The sequence below is a fragment of the Juglans microcarpa x Juglans regia genome, chromosome 7S, assembly GCF_004785595.1.
Source record: "Juglans microcarpa x Juglans regia isolate MS1-56 chromosome 7S, Jm3101_v1.0, whole genome shotgun sequence".
Classification (NCBI taxonomy): domain Eukaryota; kingdom Viridiplantae; phylum Streptophyta; class Magnoliopsida; order Fagales; family Juglandaceae; genus Juglans; species Juglans microcarpa x Juglans regia.
The window spans coordinates 1,466,340-1,489,541 of record NC_054607.1 but is presented as its reverse complement, the minus strand read 5'-3'; the positions used below and the strand labels follow the sequence as shown (position 1 = coordinate 1,489,541).

Sequence of the window (23,202 nt, the reverse complement as noted above, 5' to 3'; positions counted from 1 at the left end):
TTTTGATAAATATATAATACATTAGTAATACTAATATACATTAGTATATTAATTATATTTCACTTAAATTAATTAGTATACTAATGTATATTAGTATATTAATTACATTTTATACCCTAGTACTAATACTATTAAAATCGGAAAATCAAACTAAACCGGACCGGAACCGGTAAATATCCAAAATCGAATCGGACCAGACCGGTTACACTCCTAGTTTTAGACCTGGTTTGTTTTGTTTTTACAGACATCTCATCTTATCTCATCTAATCATTATAATTTTCTCAAACTTTCAAACAAAATAAAAAAATAATTCAACTTTTTTAAATTTTAACAAATAATAATATTAAAAAATAATATTTTATTCAGCTTTCATCTTATCTTATCTCATCCCTTACACTTCAACCCCCAAACTATTAAATCCTATACATAAATGTTCAATTATGACCATTAAAATTGATGAAAAATATATGACATGGCATAATTTTGACTGCCGTATATTCTACAGATGATATAAATTTGTATTTTTTATTAGTTTAATTTTAATAGTTTAGAATATAAAATGCAATTTATATTTTTTTTGTTTTTCAAACAAAATCTAGATGAATATATTCTACTACCATTAATAGATGTCAATTTTTAATATTTTCAGCATCAAAACTGAACAAGTAAATGCAACTTGACATCATTCAATTGCACAAGGACTTGGATTAAGTATGAAGACTGTCAAAACATAGACAGTGGATCCTCAAAAACTAATGAATGAGAATTGTTATTCTATCTCTATCACATGGCATGTATTGGCATGAAGATTCGAGAATAGTTTTAAAGGGACGGAATATTCATGAGTTTTTGCTTTCTTTTCAACTTTTTAGAATATAATTAGGTGTATATTTTGTATACTTCCGGTGTATATAAGCTTTGCCTAGTTTCATTCGATCAATCAAGTTTCTTACTTATCAAAAAAGATTTGAGAACAAATAAAGGTAAAAAATGAATAAAACTTTAATGTGCTAATAATAATTAATTAGCATGTTTGAAATTCATATGTCCTTGTGCTGGAAATGAATAAAGTTTTTGGTTATTATTATTTTAGAGAGATATTTTAATTATACAGAGATCTTATAAAAATAATTTCATAAACTGACGTAATTTAATATGGTATGTTATATTGTAAAGTAAATTTAATGTATCGTATGAAATTATGTCAATTTATAGGTTTTTTTTTCCATATATTTTTGTGATTTTATCACTTCTCATTATTTTTAAAGTTCAAAGGATTTCATGGTGATCCATGATACCATAATACAATTCTATGTGATAAAAATGCAAAAGAGAAGCTATATTTTAGTTCTTCTTCATCCACAATGCGAAAAATAATAATTGATTGATGGTAAAATGAGTAGTAAAAAAATAAATAAAAGTTGTATAGGATATTGAGGCGAACTTGACAATGGTCGCTGTCAGAAGTTTTTCAGTGATGGATAAGCAACATTCGTCACTAAAGGTACCTGTAAAGACACTCTTCGGATGTTGCGTCGATTATTCTTGCCTTGACAGTTGACAGAACTATCAAGTCGTTTATCAGTTTCCACTCAAGAGGAACCAAACCCTCATCGTTCTCTCCTTCCCATCGTCATCCCTCGACCGATTCATGGTAAGTTTTCTATCTTCTAGTGCCATTATTTCCGTTTGAATCTCATAGAATGATTGAAATCAACTTCCTTTTCTATAGTTTACCCTTTCTATTCACACAAACAAAATTTATGCACTTCTTTTTTCGTGAGTTCTAAATTGCTTGATTTATTTATCTGAGATCAGATGCTGTGTCACAATAATATGCCTACAACTTGTTTGTGTAAATGTTTTATTCTGTTAGTTCAATCCATTGACCATTTGTACCTCACAAGAACAAAAGAATAAAAGAAAAGAAACTAATGGAAGCAAAGTAAATGCAAAGATGTGTTCCCTTTCTATTGCCTCTAACCTCATATATTGGTATTATGTTCATCAGGATTGACTTTGGCCCTTTTTTTCTTGTATTATGCGAATGTGTGTCAATGTTGTTTGTATTAAAGGGGTTCTGTCATTCTCTCTCTTCATCGCTCTGCATGCAATGCCTTATAGTTTATATGATTTTTTTTATCAATCCCCTGATCTTCCTGTTGATTCTGTGTGCGCTTGTGTGAAAGAATAGGATTTGGACCCGTACCATTGGCACCCATGGTGGATGTAGTCTCCACCGGCTACAGACACCTGTGGGTGGAATGTGTGCACATGTGAAACGTTAATATAGTTAGCATGCTACTTTGAATTTAGATGACCAGATTGCAATTAACTACAAAAAGATTTCTATATTTTTTAAACCTTCAAGAGTTATGATAGTCTTTGAAAGGGGGTTATGGTGTCTGTTCTGATTTCACTGCTATTGTTGTCTTCACTCGCTTCCAGTGGGGATTTTGGCATTCAGAGATGCAACCTTGAGTGTGCTGAATTGTTAGGTATATAATAGGGCAAGCCATGGAAGAGCCTCATTCTGTCAATAGTCCTAGAAGAATTCTCAGTCTGTCAAAGAAAAGGAGGGCAACTGTTTCATTTCTGGATGCGGATGAGAGGGATTCTGGGTTTGGAGTGTCTGGAGAGCATGGTCCCAAGCCGTCAGAAGTTTATGGATTCGTAGGTTCCATAACTACTGTTGTTGCTACAGGTTCACTTCAACATTGCACTTTTTACTTCATGTTTAGACTTGGTTGTGTTGAAGTTGCCTCATTCTTTCACACTGAAATATCTCTGGAATATGCCTGAGATACTTCAAAATGTTTCAATCAATTTATCTTTGGGTTTGTAGGTTCCATAAGTACTGTTGTCTCTACAGGTCCACTTCATATATCTCACACTTTTTACCTCATGTTCAGACTTGGTTGTGTTAAAGTTATTTTGCACTGAAATATCTCAGGAATATGCCTGAGATACTTCAAAATGTTTCAATCGATGCATACAATGCTATGCTTGAAATCAGCTTGACCTTATAACGTTGCGTGCATCTTAGTAGAAACAAGGATCATAAACATGTCATGCTGGCAAAAAGGAAATGCATCTTTATACCAAAGGAACATTGCCACGTCTACATTATTTCTTCCGCATATAAAAAATCTATTTTTTTTTCTCGGACAGCTTCATCTTGTAGCTCTATTTTTCATCAATTTATTCACTTGTCCTTTGCTTGAATATTCTTTATGCTTTGCTAGTAACTTATGAGTTTAAATAAATAATGTGAGAAGGTTGAAGGAATATTTGGAATCTAGAGCCACTTTGTTTATCTAGACATAGTGATAGTAGGTATGGTGTCATCAATCTTGTTCTACTTTTTTGTTTGACAAGGTATCAAATGCTGGCGTACCTGTTGTTTGGCATTATAAGTGCTTTTTCCCTGTCCATAAATGGCTAGGGTGTCATAGATAGATCTAGGCCGAAGTTTTGGGATTACTAGCATCACTGGGGCTTTGTGGATTTTCTTACACCTCTTTTGCTGTGAGCAGTTATTTTCCTGGTATGGGCATATGTTCCAGAGGCTTGGCTACATTCTATTGGAATCTTCTACTACCCCAGCAGGTATCTAACATTGGTTTCTATGCTTTGTTTTTCAGCCTAGAATTCTTTTAGGCACATTTCCTGTTGAGAAATGACTCGGGTGAGAGGGAACCTAGATCTCAGTAGAGCTTAGTTGTGTATGGTCTCCTCAATCAGACTTGAATAGTATTTGTAGATCAAATTTAGAAATTAAAATATTTTCTCCAGTTACCCCCTTGGAATAGCTCTATAGTTTCTTATTTTTTAATTTTTAATTTATGGGAAAGCCATACTTATGTTACGTATTTCAGGTATTGGGCATTGGCGGTGCCTGTTTATGTAATGGTGACAGTAGTATTAGCTTTGGGATTTTATGTTGGTCTTAACTTCATCTTGACTCCTTCCCCAGCTTCCTTAAACTCAATCTATGGTAAGCATCGACTAACCTTCATTACAAAATATAATTGAAGATCTTGAGGTTTATGAAGACAATGATATAATTGTGTCAACCCATTTTGCTTCTGTTTTTAACTATTTATTTTGATCATGAAAGATGCGTGCTTCTTTCAAGTCTGTTAACCTTGTGCTCATCACTTCTCCAGATGAATTCAGTCGAGAACCATCGAGCCGCATACCTTCAATGGATGGAGATGATCAGCCCATTCAGCCAATTTCTGATATTGGCATCCATAAAATTAATGATCTCATGTTTAACAGTGTAAATTGACATTCCATACTCGACTAGGGCTGTTGGGCATCTATATTACATTTTGACTGAGAAATGTGTACTATTCTTCTGTTGAGGAGATAGATCATTGAGAAGTATACTAGTCAATCTGTCATGAAAGGTGATCATGGTCTGAGTTTGAGTGATGATACATCTACAACTCTTTTACAACTCATTTTATAATAAACCAATGCAAACAAACAGTTGTTGAACAATCACAACAGTTGAACAAAAGCTAAGACAATCACAAGTTCTGAAAGTTCATTTTAAAGTGTTTGGAACTGTACAACTCACCGGCATTTTCGAACAAAAAGAACTGCCAAAATTTTCAACACCAAAATGGGAATAAATGCATATGTATATACACTTTGTATACACCAATTACAAAGAAAAGTTTCCAAAATAAATAATATTGTAGCCTAAGTCCATTCCCTGATCAACTAGGCTAAGTGAGCAATCCTCATCACATGTGGGCTGGGATAATTTAAAGCTGCAGTTTTTGGTAGTGGTGAGAACCTGGATTCTACCATCTTGAGCTTGTTCTGCTGCTTGTTCTTCTCCATGGGAATTGTCAAAATTTTGAGAGTCAGCTACTTTGAACGCAATTCTACCGCAATTTGGGCATTCCCTAAGAGTTCAACCTTAGGTAAAAACTTGATTTTCTTGGTTGCTATTCTGACTTCTGATCTTGGCCATCTGCGAAGTTAGCAGCTCGTGCACTCTAACCTTCAGCTGCAGAGAAAATTCTCTAGAAAAGTCACAAGGCAAATCTGGAAACCAAAATGTTGGAAGAATTTTAGAACAGGAAGGTTTTGGAGTGAATGATTCTAGAAATTTATAAGCATCAACTAACCAGCATTCAGGTGTAAAAAAAGTCGGGTTACGCGTGTATAGTAATGAAGGTATTCAAAATTATAGCCTTCTCAACCACCTATCCACCACAAAAAGGCAAAAGCGAGTCGCAACATTATAGGTCCAAAATTTTCTCCATAATTCATAATACCTTTGAAGGGAGAAACGAAATCTAAGAAACAGAAGGTGTTATGATTACATTGTTACACCACCTATACTAAAGGCAATTAAGCTTCCTTTTCACGAAATGAGAATGTGGAAAAATTTTAGTTGAAACATAAAAAAAAATCAAGAAAAGCACACAATGAAGGCTATATTGAAGACCTAAATTTTCATTAGATAGTTACTTATCAAAAAAGATTTTCGTAAGATAGTTACCTCAGCAAGCCCTGCTTCGCTCTTTATAGATACGTGCATAGCTCCATTAGGTCCCATTTTCCGGTACCTTGCCAGCTCTACATGATCAGGACTATCCTCTGTGATGAAGACCACGGGAGACTTTTGCAACAGATCACATTTGGACACAACATCGACCCACAGATGGTCACTGAACCTTTCCTTTATTTCTTTGTATATGAGAAACTACAAACCCATCGGCAATAACACAAAGTATGTCATTAAGCGATAAAGAAAAATCTTAAATGCAGCACTCTCTAAGTGAGTGGATTTCAGAGAGGTTAAAATGAATTTCTCTCTCTCTAACAAACAAGGCAATCTCTTCCTCGGGTAATTGAAAATCCATTGGAAAAGAAAAGAGAAATTGAAACCAACAGCCATTCCATTCACCATCACTTAATTGTAAGTGTTCATTTATTTCCCCACACATCCTGCAAATAAACTTATAGCACTATAGTAGGGAAACTTTCAAGGGTGCGATGCACGGGACTGGGGTTTACTCTGCAGGGTTGGGTCCAAACGGCTTTGCATTGGAGAGGTTCCCCGACATTAAAAAAAAAAAAAAAAAAAAAAAAAAAAAAAAGAAGAGGAAAAAAAAAAGAATGATTCGCCACTCATAGCACTGTAGTAGGGCATGCCTTTGTGTTATAACGTGAGCCATGTAACAGGGGCAAATGAGATGTCAAAATTCCCTCTTAGTGCATGTGCATTTGAGACTCAGAATTGAAAACCAACTATTGACCAAAATCACAGCCATAATGGTTGATCAAAGCACTTATGCTCAGTGTTTGCTTCAAGCATTCCAACTCCATACAAAATTGCAATCAAATATAGCTTTGCTTCCCAAGCATGTGAAATAAAAACCTGACTACAAAGTAACATTTTATGCAATTTAACTTCACCCAGTGCCATAGAGGTTGCCTACCGTCTTGTCTTTACCTTTACAACCAACAGGACTACAAAAACACAATACCTGATCAGAAGGTGAGGTCCCACACTCTCCAGAGAGGTCATGAACATATAATATTGCGGTAGGCAAATGTGATAGGACAGCAAGTGTCAACTTTTCCAAATTATTCCTGTCCTCTGCAGAACAAGGAAAGAAAAAGATGAAATGTGTAAACAGACAACAATAATGGTGTTCTATAAGTGATTATATTCCTGTCAGGTAATCCAAGCTGGGAGTTATAATTAAGGATAGTGTCTTACCATCAGATCTCTTCAGTAAGCCAGGAGTGTCTGTCACCTGTGGTTAATTTTCCAGTTGTAACTAGAATTGAATAAATCTTAAATAAAAATAGCACTCCACATCTTAAGATTGAGTGATTGACCTGAAAAGTCTGGTAGTTCAGAACTATATGACCCATTAGTATTCCTCTTGTCGTAAAAGGGTAGTTGCAAACCTAAGAACAGAAGGGAAGAGTAGGGTTGAAAAGATAACGGTTAGCAGCCAGAAAAGGATAATTTTTTTTTTTTGGTCTCCAATCCTAATTAACCTGTGAGTTTAAATACAAAATTAGGACTAGAGTTCTTAAATGAAAACATATAGGCATTGATGATTAATGTATTGACAAGCATTCATAGTGCATTTATTTTTGCTGTTGTGTAGGTAATAAAACTAATTAAACAATAAGGCATCATTATCCTATTTTCACATTGCTTTAACTTGGCCAAGTCCCACTGGGCGTGCGTGTTTTAATTAATTTTTTTCTGATTAACATTTATGTTTTACTTATATAGTTTTACTTATATAAAAAAAGATTGCTTTAACTTGGCTTAATAACACCCCTCATTTACTACCTATCAAAAAAAAATAAATAAATAACACCCTCATTTACAGCATCAGTATAACTTCAATCTGTATAAACAGATCCATAGAAAAGCACATATAATCATCAATCAGTATTCAAGTACCTCTGGCTTCCCTGTAGAGAGAGTGCGGACCAAAGATGACTTGCCCACATTAGGAGCTCCAACAAGACAGAGAGTTGGTGTTTCCAAATCAACAACTGGCATTGCCCGTAAAGTCTGCAAATGTTAAAGATTATAATAAAAGAAACCGTTAGAAAACAATTAAATATGATGCAATTTGCCAAACAGAGATAATTCATGCTCAATCTGGCCCAAAAATGTAAAGTGATTCCTGTCAAAGTTTCATAAGTAAATTCAGATTCCAAATTCCAAAAAAAATAAAGCCCAACTTACGTGTACATGCTTTTCAAATAATTAACCGAGATGAAATGATTACACTTCTATAGAGATCAACATTTAACCTAGAGTTGCAACATAATAATTTATAATTGTGTAATGTTTCCTTCTGATTTATGAGCGGAACAAAGTATGTGGTGGCATAGTTTCAAATAGATTTATCTTCGATCGAAGCGTCTTGCATAAAAAGGAAGAATACCTTGGCAATATGTAACAAATCATTGACAGCTTCAGCTTCATGGTTGAACACCTCTTCAATTTTCTTCACACCCTGCAGACAGGACCAAATGAATCTTAGATTGTGTGAATGTAAAATATATTCTCAACAAAGAAAAAAGCGCACCTCACTTAGTCTTTCCTCAGCTTCACGCTTCGTTAAGGACTGCACAGTTCAAATGGCAGAATAATGTTAACAGACAACAACCCCTGCCTTCTTTCATACCAGAACTCTAGTTTGACAACCACAATACCAAATCTAACAGTTTGATGGCTGGGTTTTTCTTAAGTAAAAACTTGTCAACCGTGTTAGTCCGACCCCTTAATAACTCAGTTTAATTAATTAATTAATTTATTCTTCTTCTTATTATTTGCTTCAAAATCATCCAAAGGCATATGTTCTCGAAAGCACATAAGAATCTATCATCTGAAGCATGTTGGTAAATCTACATGGACAATATGCAGGATGACAGCAATTTAGGAATAATATGGGATTCCCTAAATTATCCGGGAAGGTTAATGAAAAAAGTTTTCCAATAGCAAGTCCGAATATAAGTTAATAGGTTCCAACGTGGCTTGGACAAAGCTTAAGATTTCATCTGACATCATTAGTCCCCATATTTGACCACACAAGTGACACAGCAGCACTTAAACTTGAGCCAAGATTCAAACCTTGGCACAGAAAGAAGCATGTTCCTTTCCGACAGATACCACCTTCTTCCTCAGAGCATCAACATTTCCCAACACCTATCAAACCACGAGTAAATCCACAGTCAGAAGATTTATAAAGGAAATATAAACCATCACAATAAAGTGTATGTTATTTTCAATATTAGTAATGAACAGCCACAATATCTCTAGTGGTGAAAACAAAACTCAATCATGAAATTAAATTCTCTTGCAATGCAAAACAGTCAAGAGTGCTGATCAGAGTTTCACGCAAAATGATAAAACTTCTTCTCTCTAAAACCAACCAGCCAAAAAAGTAAAAAGGGAAGAAGAAGAAGAAAAAAGAAGATGAGATGATACTGGACATGTTACAGGCTCAGTAAAATTGTAAGGATCATACTAGCCAAAGTTTGTAGTCAACATAAGTATGACCAATTATTTCATAACACAGAAAAACCCCACTAAGACACAGAATATTTCGTGCATAAAATGTTGACTACTAGTTGGTAACTATTACCTCTTCATAATTCCCATCACCAAGTGTTAATTCAATAAGAGATCGTTCATAAGGGTGAAGATATTTCTTCTTTGGAAAACTCTCCAGATATGTCCTCAAGGGAACAACCAATTCCTGAAGATGCAAACAGGAAGTTATGATGTCAGTGTTGAACAGTTTCCCTGCGTAGAAAAGATGAAACAATAAATGATTTTGTACTAGATAATAACATGACAGACATGAAGTTAAGGACAAACTTTCATCAGTGCATCAAGTTGTTTTGCACCTCTATTTCTCTCTCGCTTTGCAATATTGGCAATCCCTACAAAATAACGAACTAAATATCAAGGTTTGCAGCAAGTTTTGGAAACCAACATCCACCTATTTAAGAATATCAAGTAAAACCAGATCTGTCAGTGATGAAGCAAAAACACACTTTTTATCGGTAACCAAAAATTTTAATGGTAATGATGACCCAAAAACACACTGCTGCCTAACATGTACCCTTTGTTGGTAAAACCCTTTTTGCCTTCCTCAGTGCTGAATGAAGTATATCAACAGATGGCATCACCATGGGCAGCTTTTGAAATGCACCAACTGTATCAAGTTTTGCTGATGACTTGTCCTAAAATTAGGTCATTGGAAATTGAAAACAAAACCACCATTAATTCTTTTCCTACTTAATGAAAAAGATAACCACAATAAAAGCATAGAGAAAGCTGAAAATTAAATCGTGGAGTGGAAAAATAACTTTAACCAGGTCATATTAGCTTGCTTCAAATATTCTAGAAGTTCACAACAAAATAATATTTGACAATCATTTTTGTTTTTCACTTATAAAAAAATCCATAATTTTTTTCTATTTCTAGTAATTAGGATTTCTTGCCTTTTTCTTTTTTATCTTGTTAGGTGTTCTTGAGTATACTCCCTGTGTACTCGGGCAATGCCTCTTTTTATCAAAGATAAACTTTTTTGGACATACCAAATACATAAGTTTTAATGTCATATGAGAACTGGTAACTAAAACTTCAAGCCAAAAGATAGATATAGAAGCTACATGAATATAAAAAATGATCATTTATTAACCCTCATTCTCTTTTTTCTGATATGTTCGTGAAACCAGATAAACGAGAATTACATGGAGAAATACCTTCATTTCCTTTTCTTGCTTAGTTTGTGTAGAGGGTACATAGCTTCCATTGACAACTTCATACGTGGTAGTTTGCACGGTTTTACAGAAGCACAGAGTTGGATAAAGTTTCCGAACAGGTATGACATTCAAACCTGTGTTCCAAAGCAATTTATTCGCAGCTGAGAATAAAATCATTTAACGTAAAACTAAAACAAATTTTCATGCCAACTAGAACTACATTTCAGAAATTAGTTTTAAAAAACAAGCAAACAACTAAAAGTATTAAAAACAAAATAGAAATCATAGCACAAAGAATTTGAGCATAATTGGCGTTGGTCTTCTTCCAACATGTTTCTCCAACAGAAAACAAAAGTGTCGAGCTTTACGACTAATTCATAAATCTTTTGCTCACTCTTTCTTTCCAACCAAAAAGGAAGCTTAAAAATTATCGGTAAAGATAATATATTGAAACCAATACAAATGGGTATTTGGCTTAAAACGACATCAATATAAGCAAGAAAGAAAGTTTTTAGAGCATTCATAAGATTGAAAATAACATAAAAGAGAATTGCTTTTAAAAACAATGCTTGAGAGAGAGAGAGAGAGAGAGAGAGAGAACCTCTGGGGAACTTGGAGCTTCTAAGAAGCAGATTGGTGGAAGGAATCTGGCATAGTTGGAAGAGATTGGAAGCCCTGCTCATCTTTTAATTCTGCAGGGGAGAAGGGGGCGTATCGTTGGTGGGTTTTAGCTCTTTAGCCACTTTTGGGGTTTTATTATCTATTTATTTATGCCGTTGGGACGGACAAAGTCACGAAACAGATATAATCTTAACTTTTGAATTATTATTTTGAGACCTGTTTTTATTAGATTTTGTAAAAGTAGATAGTAAAGACTATAAATTATTTGAATACAAATTTTTTGAGAAGTTCTTTTATTGATATTTATGAAACGGAAAATGATAAATATATTTAAGAAAAATTTATAAAAAAATTTAGTTTTACACATGTTAGTTATTAATTTGTTGATAATTATGAAATTTGATTTTTAAAATTTAAATTTAAAAAAAAAATTAATAAAATAAATCTTAGAAATACATGTATCACTACTTTTATAAAAATTAGAAGTAGATAAAATTTTGTGAGAAATGTAATTATTTTAAATTTAAAAGTTATTCTAATTTTTGTATATTTTTTTACCCAAAATCATAGCAATTTGAAGAAATTACAAAATCATAATAATCAAAGTTAAAATTATAAGGAGTCAAAAATTTATTATTATTATTATTATTATTATTATTATTATTATTATATATTTTGACAGAAAAACACAGGCAGTGCAAGGACAACCCCATAAAACAGGAGAGATCAGAGTGTTTGTGTGAGAGAGAGAGATAGATTGGCATATTCTCTCCGACTCTCTCCAACTGCCATATCCAATAATACTATGCTATCTCTTGCTTCTCTTCAGCTTCCTCATCATCACCTCCTCTTTTCTGACCACTTAACCAGAGCCCATCTGCAGAAAACTGCAATTTATACACAAAATCGGTGTGACTTGGCGACTATCTCCATTCCTCGAATGTCCAGTTCATCAAGTCCTTACCCAACAGAAAGGTATAATTTTTTTCGTTCCATTTTAGATTATTTGTTTTATTCTTTGCTTCCCCTTTTGGATTTTAGTTTTAATCGCTATTATCGAAGTGTACGTTATCCATTTTTCAATCTGCATTTTCGTTCTAAGGAGTGTCTTGGGTCCAATTCGTGTTGGAATCACATTTTGATGCACCTTTTGTCTGACTCTGGGTGCTCATCATCATCCTACAAGGAGAATATTTTCATTGCTTATTGATAATTTTTTTTTATAAGAAAAAATGCATGAACTTGCATTGTTGGATACATTGCAATTAATATGTACCTCAACTTTGTTCAACCTAATAATTACAAAGTAGTTGATTCAACGCAATTGAAGGGAAATTCCTAAACTTAGCTCAACCTTTCTAATGTCAACTTCGGCCTCTCTTCCTTACGCCCGTGGAAGGGTGAAAAGAAAAGAAAATGTTTCAATTTTTAGTTGCAAGGCCTGCTGTAAATTGAAAAGGCATGCCCTTTTTTCTTCTTTCTTTCTTCCTCTTCCTCAACATCCAAACAGACTTCATATTTTTCAATTTTGTGTAAAGGGAATTAAAGTACATTCGGGAGTTTTGAGAATCATTTCATTTTTGAAACAAGATTTGTGCATGATGATTATGCCTTGTGTACGTTAATAATCTTGCAGTTACTAGACTGAAAACAATCAGGAGACCAACTTTGCTTTCATATATACATTACAAACACATATACTTCTCTATATATTTATTTACCTATATTCATCATCTATTTCATTTGCAACTTGCATGAAATCAAAAAATAAATAAACTAGAAAGAAAAAATGAAAGTACTTGTTTATCATTATGATTTCTTCTATTAGTGTTTGAATTCTCTTGTTACATTCAGGGATAGCAGAAAATACTCTCTCGCTTGTCTCACTCCTCTTCAAGCAATTCTGTTTGATATTGATGGAACACTCTGTGATTCAGACCCTCTACATTACTATGCCTTCCGTGAAATGCTTCAAGAGGTATTCCTTTACGATATCATGTTTAGTCATATCTTATGAAGCCAGCTGAAATGCAAGTGCTCCACAGGTAGGTTTCAATGGTGGAGTCCCCATTACTGAGGAATTCTTTAGTAATAATATCAGTGGCATGCACAATGAAAATCTATGTCATGCCCTCTTTCCTGATTGGGATCTCCAAAGAGCACGGAAATTTATGGATGATAAGGAAGACATGTTTCGGAGGTAACTTAATGCAACTGTATACGACATGCATGAGTCTTAATACGGACAACAGGTCAGAGGGGAACCTTGTATATGATGCAGTTAGAATGGAGTCAGTAGCTTAAATGTTGGTGCTGGGTAGAATTGAATTCCTGTATGTTTCTAGCACAGCCTTCCAAGTTGGTACCCATAATACTTTGAAATGATGTGTTGAGTTGTACCACTATCAAGTGAGGGTCTTGTCTGGAACCATGTTACCACCTTTATTAGTCTGTAGGACATGGCCCAAAATTTAAGATCTCAAAATTTTTTTGGCTATAGTACAATGAGGATGAGACATTACTATTCAAACCTCAAGTGTTTGAGCTTCTTGACGGTTTGCATTTGTTAAAACTGTATATGCTTTTTACAAACCGGAAAGTACTTGCCCAGGACCCTGGATATTGTTATTTGTTTGTCTTAGATTATGCCATCTTGAATCTGATTTATTGTGTGAAAAAAATAATACAGGTTGGCGTCTGAACAGCTAAAACCAGTTAAGGGTTTGCAAAAGTTGTGCAAATGGATTGATGAACATGGGTTGAAACGAGCTGCAGTGACAAATGCGCCAAGACCAAATGCAGAGCTCTTAATCTCAATTTTAGGGCTGTCAGATTTTTTTGAAGTTCTTGTGATTGGAAATGAATGTGAACAGCAGAAACCGTTCCCTGACCCCTACTTGAAGGCTCTCCGAGTACTTGAAGTGTCAAATAAGCATGCTTTTGTGTTCGAGGTTTGGCTTCAATATTTTGTGCTCTGTATGAACACCAGCATAAAATAGATAGTCATAGACATTGACACCTGACTTATTCTGTCTTTTGGTTTTGGCTCATAAAGGACTCTATTTCTGGCGTGAAAGCCGGGGTGGCAGCCGGAATGCCGGTAGTGGGCATGGGTTTAAGAAACCCTGAGAATTTATTGACGGAAGCGGGAACCTCTTTCGTTATCAAAGATTTTGATGAGCAGAAGTTGTGGACAGCATTGGAAGAGTTGGAGAAGAAGGAAGAAGTGACAGAAGTAGCAACTTGAAACTGCATGGCCCGTCTTAAATTTAATAGTCCAGAGGGAAAAGCTTGTACATTGTGAAATAAGTGGCATTTTACAGCAGATTTGTATTTATTCAATGATTCAATTTACTAGTTGAGGCACTCCATTGGCATTGGCTTCATCAAAGCCATCTTCAAAATTTGATGAAAAGTATATATTTTCCATAATTCCAAAACATCCATATTCATAACCCCACATTGAATTAGTCATTAAATTCATCAAAATAATAATATAATATTATTTTTTTAATAATAATATTTTCAATTTTTTTTTCATATATTTTGCAATTACACTATTCAAAGAAAGTCTAACGATTAATAATCAAAGATTAAACGGAAGATAGTATTGGAAACTTTTTTGCTGGCCTGAAATTAGATGGGAGGATCTAATAATATTATTTTATTTTATTATAACAAATAAAAATTACTGTAGCTATAACCCTATACGAATTTATTTGGATTATTACTGTTCACCATTTACTTAGGAAAAAAGTTTGTTTTAGTTTTTATAATAAAATATTAATTTTGATGATAAAAACTACATCTTCAATGAAGAATTGAAGATGTACTTAAAATTAATGTAGCTCAAAGTTTGAACTTTTGCATTTTGATTAAGTCATGTAGATAAAAGATCTACATTTCTTCAAATTTTAAAGATGCATTGGCTTTTAAATTTTTAATAAAGCAATGCCAATGCTCAGACATTATAGCGAGACTAGTGGATAGCAGGTCTTATTTTCTTTGTAACAGAAGCCAAAACAAACACCGAATTAGAGCTCAACTCAAAACATGACATTCCCAAATATAGCATTTGGAAAATAACTGAAAATATAAAGATTATTATAGAGGAAAGTACCTTTGAGATTCAGTGCATGCAAGAAAATACTTTGATGGATCGGCAGTCAACATGGCAGAGAATGCAAGAGAACCAAAACAAACCACCTAAAGGATGATTGGAATTGATTCATAACGCATTGCATTGGGGCCCAAGTTGGATAAAATTACCTATAGTCATTGGTAGACTATAAAAATTCAGAGATGAAAGAGGGGAAAAAAAGAGAGGAAATAAGACAGCTTAAAAGAAACTAAGCTATACCAATCCAATATATTACACGAAAGCAACACAATAATCGTGTTTCCAATACAAGAATAGAGTGAAAAGTAAAATTATTACACGAAATAATAAATATTGAGAGGAAACCCGAGCTATCCAAGAATTCCACAAATTCAGTAAGAATTTCATCCTCTATATCACTTGCTATAATACAAGGCATCTATCTCCAAAAAGAATTCCATCTTAGCGAGCCCATGATACAGAATCAATCTCGTCCCTTGCTGCCTTGTATAATTCAAGCCTTTTTGCACACTGTTGCCTCCTCTCCATCAACGCAGGGTCTTCGTCCAACAATTGCAAAAGCTGCTTACCCTGAAATAATACCCGGAGTAACAGAGGTTTACTAGTCTACATTACTCAATATAAATCTCAGATCATTGATAAGAACAATCCTTTAACGTGATTCCATTTTCCACCACAATCTAATGGCAAGTTCAGAAGAAAACGGAGACATGGGTGTAATATGATGCATCAATGACCCCCCAAGCTAACATCTAACATATCAATTACTATTTTAGATGGCCTTTAAGATAAAAGGATCACGTGTGTTTGAGAGAGAGAGAGAGAGAGAGAGAGTACCTCTTTCTTCCCAATTTGTATGTAGAAGTGATTTAGCAATGACTGTTTAGCCTCTCTGACTTGACAATATACTACAGCCTTGGGAATTGTGTTCTTAAGCGTCTCTGACACCATGCCCACATAAGAGGACACATTTGAGCCTATCCTCCTAAAGTGCCCCTCTGCGTACCGGTCCGTAGTTGAGGCAGCTGGGTTTCCTCCCTTTTCCACTTCCTGGGGGAGTCTTCTAAAGAAATCCACGGTCAAATATGAAGATTCCATATCCACCAATCGAACAACTGTCTTCCTACCATCTTCACGAAACCTTTCCAGGGCCTCATTAGCAGCAGCAGCTATTTCAGCTTGCAGAGTTGGAAAGCGTTTCAACTCCTATATAGTCACAAACATCAATATAAATCCTCTTCCTCATCAAACAATACCAGTGCTCGCGTTAAAGTAAATGATTCCAGTAATTTCCCAGAATTTCACCTGAGTTTCTCCTAGTGACTTCCTCACAAGTTCTTTCAAAACAAAGTGAACCTACATTAATTAACAGGTCAGTCAACGGTGAAAAGTATCCACATCAGATTTTGATAAATTACTGCAAAATTGGAGATGCATTCCAGAAGATACCTACATTACCAGCAAGTATGAATAGTATGACTTACAGCATCCACAGAAGCTTCAGATGGGCCTCTAAAATAATTAAGAGCCCCTCAATTAGGCGGCGGTAACCTTGCTCAGGGCAATCAAGTGTGGCTGATAACCATCTGCTTCTGAAACCACTTTCTTTACATTCTGCAGAGAAAGGTGCCTGTCAAATGGAAGCTTCCTCAGAGCAGCAGGAAGCTGGTTGTCAAAGACTCCATAAATCCGATCACCTCCAGGCCGCCTGAATTTGGAAAAAAAACCAAAGACAAGAAAAAATTATATCATCGGGAAGCAATCACGATTAAGAGAGCAGATCTAGCTGATGCAGATAAAACTGTGAAAAAAAAAGGACGTCGTTTGAAAAAACATCAAATTCAGTCCAGTTAACATCGAGTAACAGATTAACGCCTCGTTTTTGTAATAAGGTATTCTCAGACATTCTCATATATTTTGAGATATTTCTTTCCCAAACATCACTCAAACACAAAACAATTTTCAATTTCAAATCTTCAACTTTTTCATCTAATCATTACCTAACATTATCCAAACACAAAACTCAATACAACTTTCCTAAACTTCCAAACAAAACACAAAAAACAATACAAAATTTTCAAATTTCAAAACAAAAATAATATTCAAACAATTTTTTAACTTTATAATATTTTTATTCAACTCTCTTTCCCTTCCCAAAACCCAATAAAACATATTAATTCAAACAATTTTACTATTATTCACAAACCATTTCACTACTATTCACAGATATTATGAAATATTCCAAGTGTCAAAGAGCCCTAAATTCTTTTTTTTTTTTTTTGATAGGTAAATAAGCGATCATACCAGCACTAATGCACCAGATTCCATCAAAGAGCCCTAAATACATCACAAGAATGCTAATTATGCATCTGCAAAACAGTATACTTCGCAGTTTACTTGATACAGAAACAGCTCAACTACAAAACCAATGATCAGGGCAAACAAAAATCTTGCTTCAGACAGCTTATGGTTGCATGGAAAACCACCCAACCAGAGCCCAAATTATTCACAAGGCTTAACACTCAAAAGAAGTCAAATGCAACTCCAATGTTGAAACCTCTATTACTCAAGTTGTTTCTCATTGAACTCCAATTTTTAATGTGTCGATCGTAAAAAAAACTAGCGTGAAAAGCAGAAAAAGAGAAATATTTATCACATTATAGTTGGGTTAACGGTAACATGCTCCAGCCACCAGCATGAACAGACTATATTGATGCCACCCACATTGGACTTGTAATATGCACATGGAACTTCTCCCAAGAAAGGTCAGCCTTTTGGCACCTTTAGCGAGAATGAAGAATATGTTCAAATTATTACACTATTGACTATACTATCTCTCAAGAGAGTTCAGCGTACAAAATAAGCTCAATGATACATGATAACATCTGCTGCAATTGACTATGTCAGAGAGGAAAACTATTAAGATTTTGGGTTTCACAGAAATTACTTTCACAAAAATCAGAATTCCAAAACCAATAAATGTTTTACCCTCCATCCAAATGCTCCTTGAAAATCCGTTCGAATGCTCGACAAAGTTCCAAGACAGTGTACAGTTGAGCCTAAAACATCAAATTTCAGTTAAGCGAAGCAAACACAGCATCTTGTTTACAAAAAGTTACAACAGCTCCAAGCCACTCACCCCAGCATCAACGGCAATAGGTCTACCAAGATGATCCATCTCCGACTCAAGTTCATCAATGCTTTTGTTTATCAAAGACGTTATACTTGGAATGCGAGCCCTAATTACAGACTCCAAATGCTAAAAAAATACCACCATGTCAGTATGAAATCCTTTTGAAAAGATCGCCTTAATATACAATGAAGCTACACAAAATAAAACCTTCGAAAGAAGTTTTGCAAGATACTCCGAGCCCATTTTACTGGATAAGTGCCCATAGTCTGGACTGGATGCAAAGTACTCACGCTCCTTACGCCTTGCAACTATCATGTCAACATTTTTATTAATGTCAGCTTGTGACCGGTTCACAATTCCAACCCAAGGATTTTGCAGTCGATAAGATCTTCCTTCAAGAACCTAATGGAATAAGAAATATTTAAAAGGCAAAGCATGTAAAGATTTTCAGACATTTATTGTCTTTTATTATTTATGAGAACCAAAAATGTAAAGGACGTACCAAAAGGAGGTGTAAAAAAAAAGTTCTAAGTACCAATTATCAATAGAAAAATAAATGCTTCAAAACTATTCTATGTTGATCGCAATTCAGCTCAATGAAATGATAATACCAATTAAATCCTAAGCTAAACCTGATCTTAAACCATCATTCAAAATATGGGTGACTTCAAGCATGCAAACACACACAGACAACTTACATCCAATGCATCGGTTCCTTTGTCCATCAAATCTAGCTTTGTCAAAACACCAAATGTCCGGTCACCTGTACAATTTACACACAGGGACTCATAAGGGCAGGCCAAACAAAGAGAAACATAAAAAAAATCCGCAAAAAGAAGCATATAGGGCATACCACTGGGATCCACTTCCCTAGCAAGTTTGATAGCATCTGAAGTCGCAATATCTTGATTGGCTGGAGATATTGCTAATATGATAGAATTGGGCTACAGAAAGTACATGGTCATCAATTAAACAGAGAGAGTGCGAGACACTAGAATTTTCAAATGAAAAAATATGAAGTATGTTTTTCAGAAATGAAAACATATGAAACAAAACTCAACTGGAGACAATAAGAGGCATTGGATCACAATAGAGGATAGAAAAAGGCTTTGCTTAGAGGAAAAGAAAAAGGGCATGGAAGATAAATATAAAGGATAGATTATTAAGCAACTCACAAAAATATCAAAGAGAACCACATAAAAGAGAACTATTAGTTTGTCGTAAATCATTTAACAACTTTTTGATGAGGTTATCCAAGAATTTACTCATTATTATCTTCTTGCCCTTGTCTATACATTTTTCTTGAAACATTAGAAAAACAAGAAGCTCTCCGTACAAGAACCAAGATCTACACATTATTACAACTCCATATGGCGCATACATATTCTCACGCGTAGAAAACACACTTTGTTCAATTGGAGGAAAAAGGGAAGAGAAGGTCGTCATATTGGCTTACTAAGGAATTAAATAAGTAGAGCAACCGTTTGCAGTGAAGCACTATAGAGCTCACCTAATTGAAATGCTCTATCATGCATTATCCGAAAATGAATCATTTTGTTAAGAAGAAAAAGTCTAATTACCTTCTCAACATAAGATCGAACCATGCTTTCAATTTCTTGAACAATACTTTCAGGTTGTCCCTCTGAAAAAAGAAGGCCTTAGACTCTTAGCTATAGACTATAGTATAACACTATACAGAAGTTCAATCGGGTACATGACATACCAACAGCAACTTTTGTCAAACCCGGTAGATCAATCAGGGTTAAATTGACAACTGCCAATCAAGGAAAACAAAAGTGTCAGGTAAAAATTATTGTAATGCAGAGAATAGAGTGATATCCTATTTATTCCAACTCCATCTCACATGAAATCACAAAGTACAAGAAATCAGGAGAAAAAAAAAATTAGTGCCAGCAGAGAACACATTAAAATAACTAAAAGTTACGCACAGGTCTTATCTGGCAAAGGAAAAAAAAAAAAAAAACTTAATAGACTAATTGAAAGGACTCATCAATAAAAACCATAAGAATGTACTGAGAAGTTCTTTTATATGAATGCAAATCTTTGCACATCTTAACATTCATCTTTGAAATGTTATATGTCCAATCTCATAGCCCCAACACTCAGTAAAACTGATTTATTGTCTATCTCTTTCTTCCTTAAAAAAAAAAAAAAAAAAAAAAAGAGCACAGCAAACATGTGAGACAAAGCAAGCCCTTTAAAAGGTTTCATTCTGATATCAAATCTGTAATAAGTTTGTACATATTGCATCAGCTTTTTTAAGCATCGGAAGAAAAGGTTGATTTCATTTTCTGAGTTACACTATCACTTTTTTTTGGGATAAGTAATCGAAGATTTTCAGTATAAGCTAACTTGAGGATAAAATAAGATCATATTGGAAGAAGTATGTTAAGCACTGGTCATTATTACAACATAATAACATAACTTGCCACAAAGCACAGACAAAATACATATAGAGTTTGATAGTAGCACTCCATGGACATCATAACAAATTAACCCAAATAACAAGAAGGCAAGAAAGTTGACAAAAAACTAAAATTAGTAACACACCATTTGGAGAATAGATACTGAGATGGATAGGAACAGGAGAAATCTGCTTCGTCTTCCCAGTTATTCTCTCAGTTTCATCCTGAATTTCCTTGCGAACCAGGGCTGTACAAAAACACAGAAACCTAAAATATCAGTTACAATATCACTTTTATCTTAGATGTCACGTCAATAAAAAAATGTCATGAGAAAAATAAAATAAATTATACGACAAGCATCATCATAGCTAATAGAAAGTCAAGTATGAGAAGCCTCAACACATGCTACTCCTTCCAGAAGGCAATAGTAAGCTTGAATATGCAACCAATTTCAAGAGATTAAATTTCAAGAATTAAAACAGAATTGAATATAACCAACCTAAAAAGGTATTCCAGAATGGTCACAAATCATTGGACCAAATGACAAAAAACATCTCAAGAAGGTTAAGGAAGCCACTATCAAAGCCCGATAGTATGATAAATCCTCCTTCAAATATTCTAAAATCATTTCTATCCCGAGGGCATAAAAGGTACGACCAGATAACAAGGTTAATTAACCTTTTGTAGTTTATTTAGAGGAACAACTTTTTTTTTTTTTTGACAAAATAAGAATGGAGATTTGTCGACAGAGCGACATGCAATACCAGTAACCAGTTTGTGAGGAAAAAGATTTGGCATACAAAAATCGGTGAATTTCCTCCGAGGGAGATGAAGGAACTCGGCATACTCCTGCGATCCGTCATCCGTCTTGTGAAGCTGCAACACCAACGGCCGCCTCGTAACAATCCCTGCAATAATCCAAGTAAAAATCCCACAAATGATTACAGTCCGCTAAGAAAAATCCGGTAGACAAATAAGCTTTCAAAACCAAGTGAAACCACCATTGTTCTTGTAGCCTAGTGGCACCTGCACCCATATTTGGGTGTCATGACCGGGCTCAATCCTCCTAAACATCCGATTGTTCAGGAAATAGAAAAGAAACCGAAGTGAGACCAAAAGCTTTACCTGATCCTCTTGGAAGAAAGTCACGCCCAACGATGCTCTCCAATACCGAGGATTTTCCAGAACTCTGTTCTCATTTTCAAACAAGAACTAAATCAGGCCAAATTCAATTGAAAATTTTACTTTTCCTTCCTAAAAAGAAAAATGAATTTTCTCAAGAAGCCTCACCTTTTCTCTCTGGAAAAAATCTATCCTACAAACTTCCCAGTCTCTTAAAATTTAAAACAAAAACGAAAGTCTATAAAACAGGAAAAGAAAAGAAAGGATAGTTGAGTAAGAAACTTATGAAAAAAAAAACCTGGCCACCAACGACGGCGACAGTGGGAAGAGACTCCCAGAGAGATGAGAAAGAGTTGTCTCCACCGCCATAGTCACCAAGAACGGTGCAGGCCCTCTGGATCCGGTTGACCAACCCGATCAAGCTCTCCATGGTAGTCATCTATCTCTCTCTCACAGACACACACGCGGAACCGAGAAGCTGGCGTTTCGGTCGAAAGAAGCCCTAGAATTCCAGTAACCGACTCGAAGAAGCAACAAGAAGAAGCAGCAAAAGAAAATGAATAGTATTTTTGACTTGTAATGAACGACGAGAGAGCTGAAGGACACTGGTCAAAAAGTAAAAATAAAATAAAAATAATAACAAGAAAAAAAAATGATGAAGGCGGTGGAGCGCACCGTTGCGTTTGGGTGGGGCCCACCATAGTTTGGCTGGCGTTTTTATGCCAACGGGCAACGGACGCGTTTTGAAATTTTGAATCCTTCAGAAATGGGAACGACTTGCCTGCTGCCCTGTCTAATAAGGATTGAATTGTCTACAATATTGTGGGATTGGCGGCTGAGATTTGTCTCTCTCTTCTAGAAATTTCCTATTCGAAAATTGATTTTTTTTTTTTTTTCTTTCTTGGCTTGGGCAGGTTTGGGAAAGACCAAACGAGATTTTTTATTTTATCTTATCATTATAATTTTTTTAAATTTTTATATAAAATATAATAAATAATTTAATTTTTTTAAATACCAATTTAACTTTTTTAAATCTTAAAATAATAATAATATTTTAAACTTTCAAATCTCAAGTTTAGGTGCGGATGGGTGCGAAGTTTTACGCTCACTCGTTTGTTTTTTGAATAAGTTAGGATAAAAATTAAAATTTGAATAAAATATTATTAAAATATATGTTTTTAATATTATTTTTATTTTAATATTTGAAAAATATGAATTATTTATTTTATTTTGTATAAAAATTTAAGAAATTTATAATGATAATATGAGATGAGAATGATTGTAAAAAAAAAGAGGCCAGCTTATTTGAAAAAAAGCTTCTATATCAAAATGTTTATATTATTTCATCTCATTTCATCCAATTTTCTTCTCAAACATTACTAAAAAACAAATACTTTCAAACTAATCATTACAATTTTTTCAAATTTTCTAACAAAAAATAAAAAATAATTCAATTTCTTCCAATACCAAAACAAAAATTATATTAAAAAATTATATTA

At 34.4% G+C, this 23,202-nt stretch overlaps 3 protein-coding genes and 1 pseudogene across 5 annotated transcripts; 2 read left to right on the top strand and 2 right to left on the bottom strand.

Annotated features, from left to right (window-relative positions):
- The first annotated feature begins 1,462 nt into the window (after window positions 1-1,462).
- LOC121241202 (phosphatidylinositol N-acetylglucosaminyltransferase subunit P-like) lies at window positions 1,463-4,428 on the top strand. Its single transcript, XM_041138880.1, has 5 exons — window positions 1,463-1,654; window positions 2,449-2,704; window positions 3,537-3,609; window positions 3,879-3,997; window positions 4,170-4,428. The coding sequence occupies exons 2-5, from the start codon at window positions 2,518-2,520 to the stop codon at window positions 4,292-4,294; spliced, it is 504 nt and encodes a 167-aa protein (XP_040994814.1). The 5' UTR covers window positions 1,463-1,654; window positions 2,449-2,517; the 3' UTR covers window positions 4,295-4,428.
- Window positions 4,429-4,535: 107 nt separating this feature from the next.
- On the bottom strand, window positions 4,536-11,043 carry LOC121241200 (nucleolar GTP-binding protein 1). 3 transcript variants are annotated; one of them, XM_041138875.1, is made up of 14 exons: window positions 10,883-11,040; window positions 10,282-10,442; window positions 9,636-9,756; window positions 9,389-9,453; window positions 9,153-9,266; window positions 8,639-8,713; window positions 8,094-8,132; window positions 7,950-8,021; window positions 7,457-7,570; window positions 6,874-6,945; window positions 6,752-6,788; window positions 6,516-6,628; window positions 5,525-5,728; window positions 4,536-5,026 (listed from the first exon to the last, which is right to left on the bottom strand). In XM_041138875.1, exons 1-14 carry the CDS (start codon window positions 10,962-10,964, stop codon window positions 4,937-4,939), a joined length of 1,359 nt encoding a protein of 452 aa, XP_040994809.1. In that variant the 5' UTR covers window positions 10,965-11,040; the 3' UTR covers window positions 4,536-4,936. The 3 variants fall into 3 exon arrangements, with proteins under 3 accessions (XP_040994809.1, XP_040994810.1, XP_040994812.1); XM_041138876.1 differs by having other exon boundaries at window positions 10,282-10,415; window positions 10,883-11,038; XM_041138878.1 differs by having other exon boundaries at window positions 4,958-5,225; window positions 10,883-11,043.
- On the top strand, window positions 10,860-14,258 carry LOC121241201 (haloacid dehalogenase-like hydrolase domain-containing protein Sgpp). The gene is made up of 6 exons (XM_041138879.1): window positions 10,860-10,879; window positions 11,657-11,877; window positions 12,757-12,880; window positions 12,948-13,102; window positions 13,592-13,853; window positions 13,958-14,258. Exons 2-6 carry the CDS (start codon window positions 11,708-11,710, stop codon window positions 14,147-14,149), a joined length of 903 nt encoding a protein of 300 aa, XP_040994813.1. The 5' UTR covers window positions 10,860-10,879; window positions 11,657-11,707; the 3' UTR covers window positions 14,150-14,258.
- A 1,028-nt stretch (window positions 14,259-15,286) lies between these two features.
- Window positions 15,287-22,344, bottom strand: LOC121241255 (annotated as a pseudogene).
- Between the last annotated feature and the right edge of the window lie 858 nt (window positions 22,345-23,202).

Coding starts and splice junctions, on each gene's coding strand:
- LOC121241202 (XM_041138880.1), top strand. CDS start 2,518: ATGGAAGAGCCTCATTCTGTCAATAGTCCTAGAAGAATTCTCAGTCTG. Junction 2,705..3,536: donor AACTACTGTTGTTGCTACAG/GTTCACTTCAAC, acceptor TGCTGTGAGCAG/TTATTTTCCTGGTATGGGCA. Junction 3,610..3,878: donor ATCTTCTACTACCCCAGCAG/GTATCTAACATT, acceptor TACGTATTTCAG/GTATTGGGCATTGGCGGTGC.
- LOC121241200 (XM_041138875.1), bottom strand. CDS start 10,964: ATGAGCAGGGCTTCCAATCTCTTCCAACTATGCCAGATTCCTTCCACC. Junction 10,443..10,882: donor AAGCTCCAAGTTCCCCAGAG/GTTCTCTCTCTC, acceptor TTTTATTCTCAG/CTGCGAATAAATTGCTTTGG. Junction 8,133..8,638: donor ATGCTTCTTTCTGTGCCAAG/GTTTGAATCTTG, acceptor TGAACTGTGCAG/TCCTTAACGAAGCGTGAAGC.
- LOC121241201 (XM_041138879.1), top strand. CDS start 11,708: ATGCTATCTCTTGCTTCTCTTCAGCTTCCTCATCATCACCTCCTCTTT. Junction 12,881..12,947: donor TCCGTGAAATGCTTCAAGAG/GTATTCCTTTAC, acceptor AGTGCTCCACAG/GTAGGTTTCAATGGTGGAGT. Junction 13,103..13,591: donor AAGGAAGACATGTTTCGGAG/GTAACTTAATGC, acceptor AAAATAATACAG/GTTGGCGTCTGAACAGCTAA.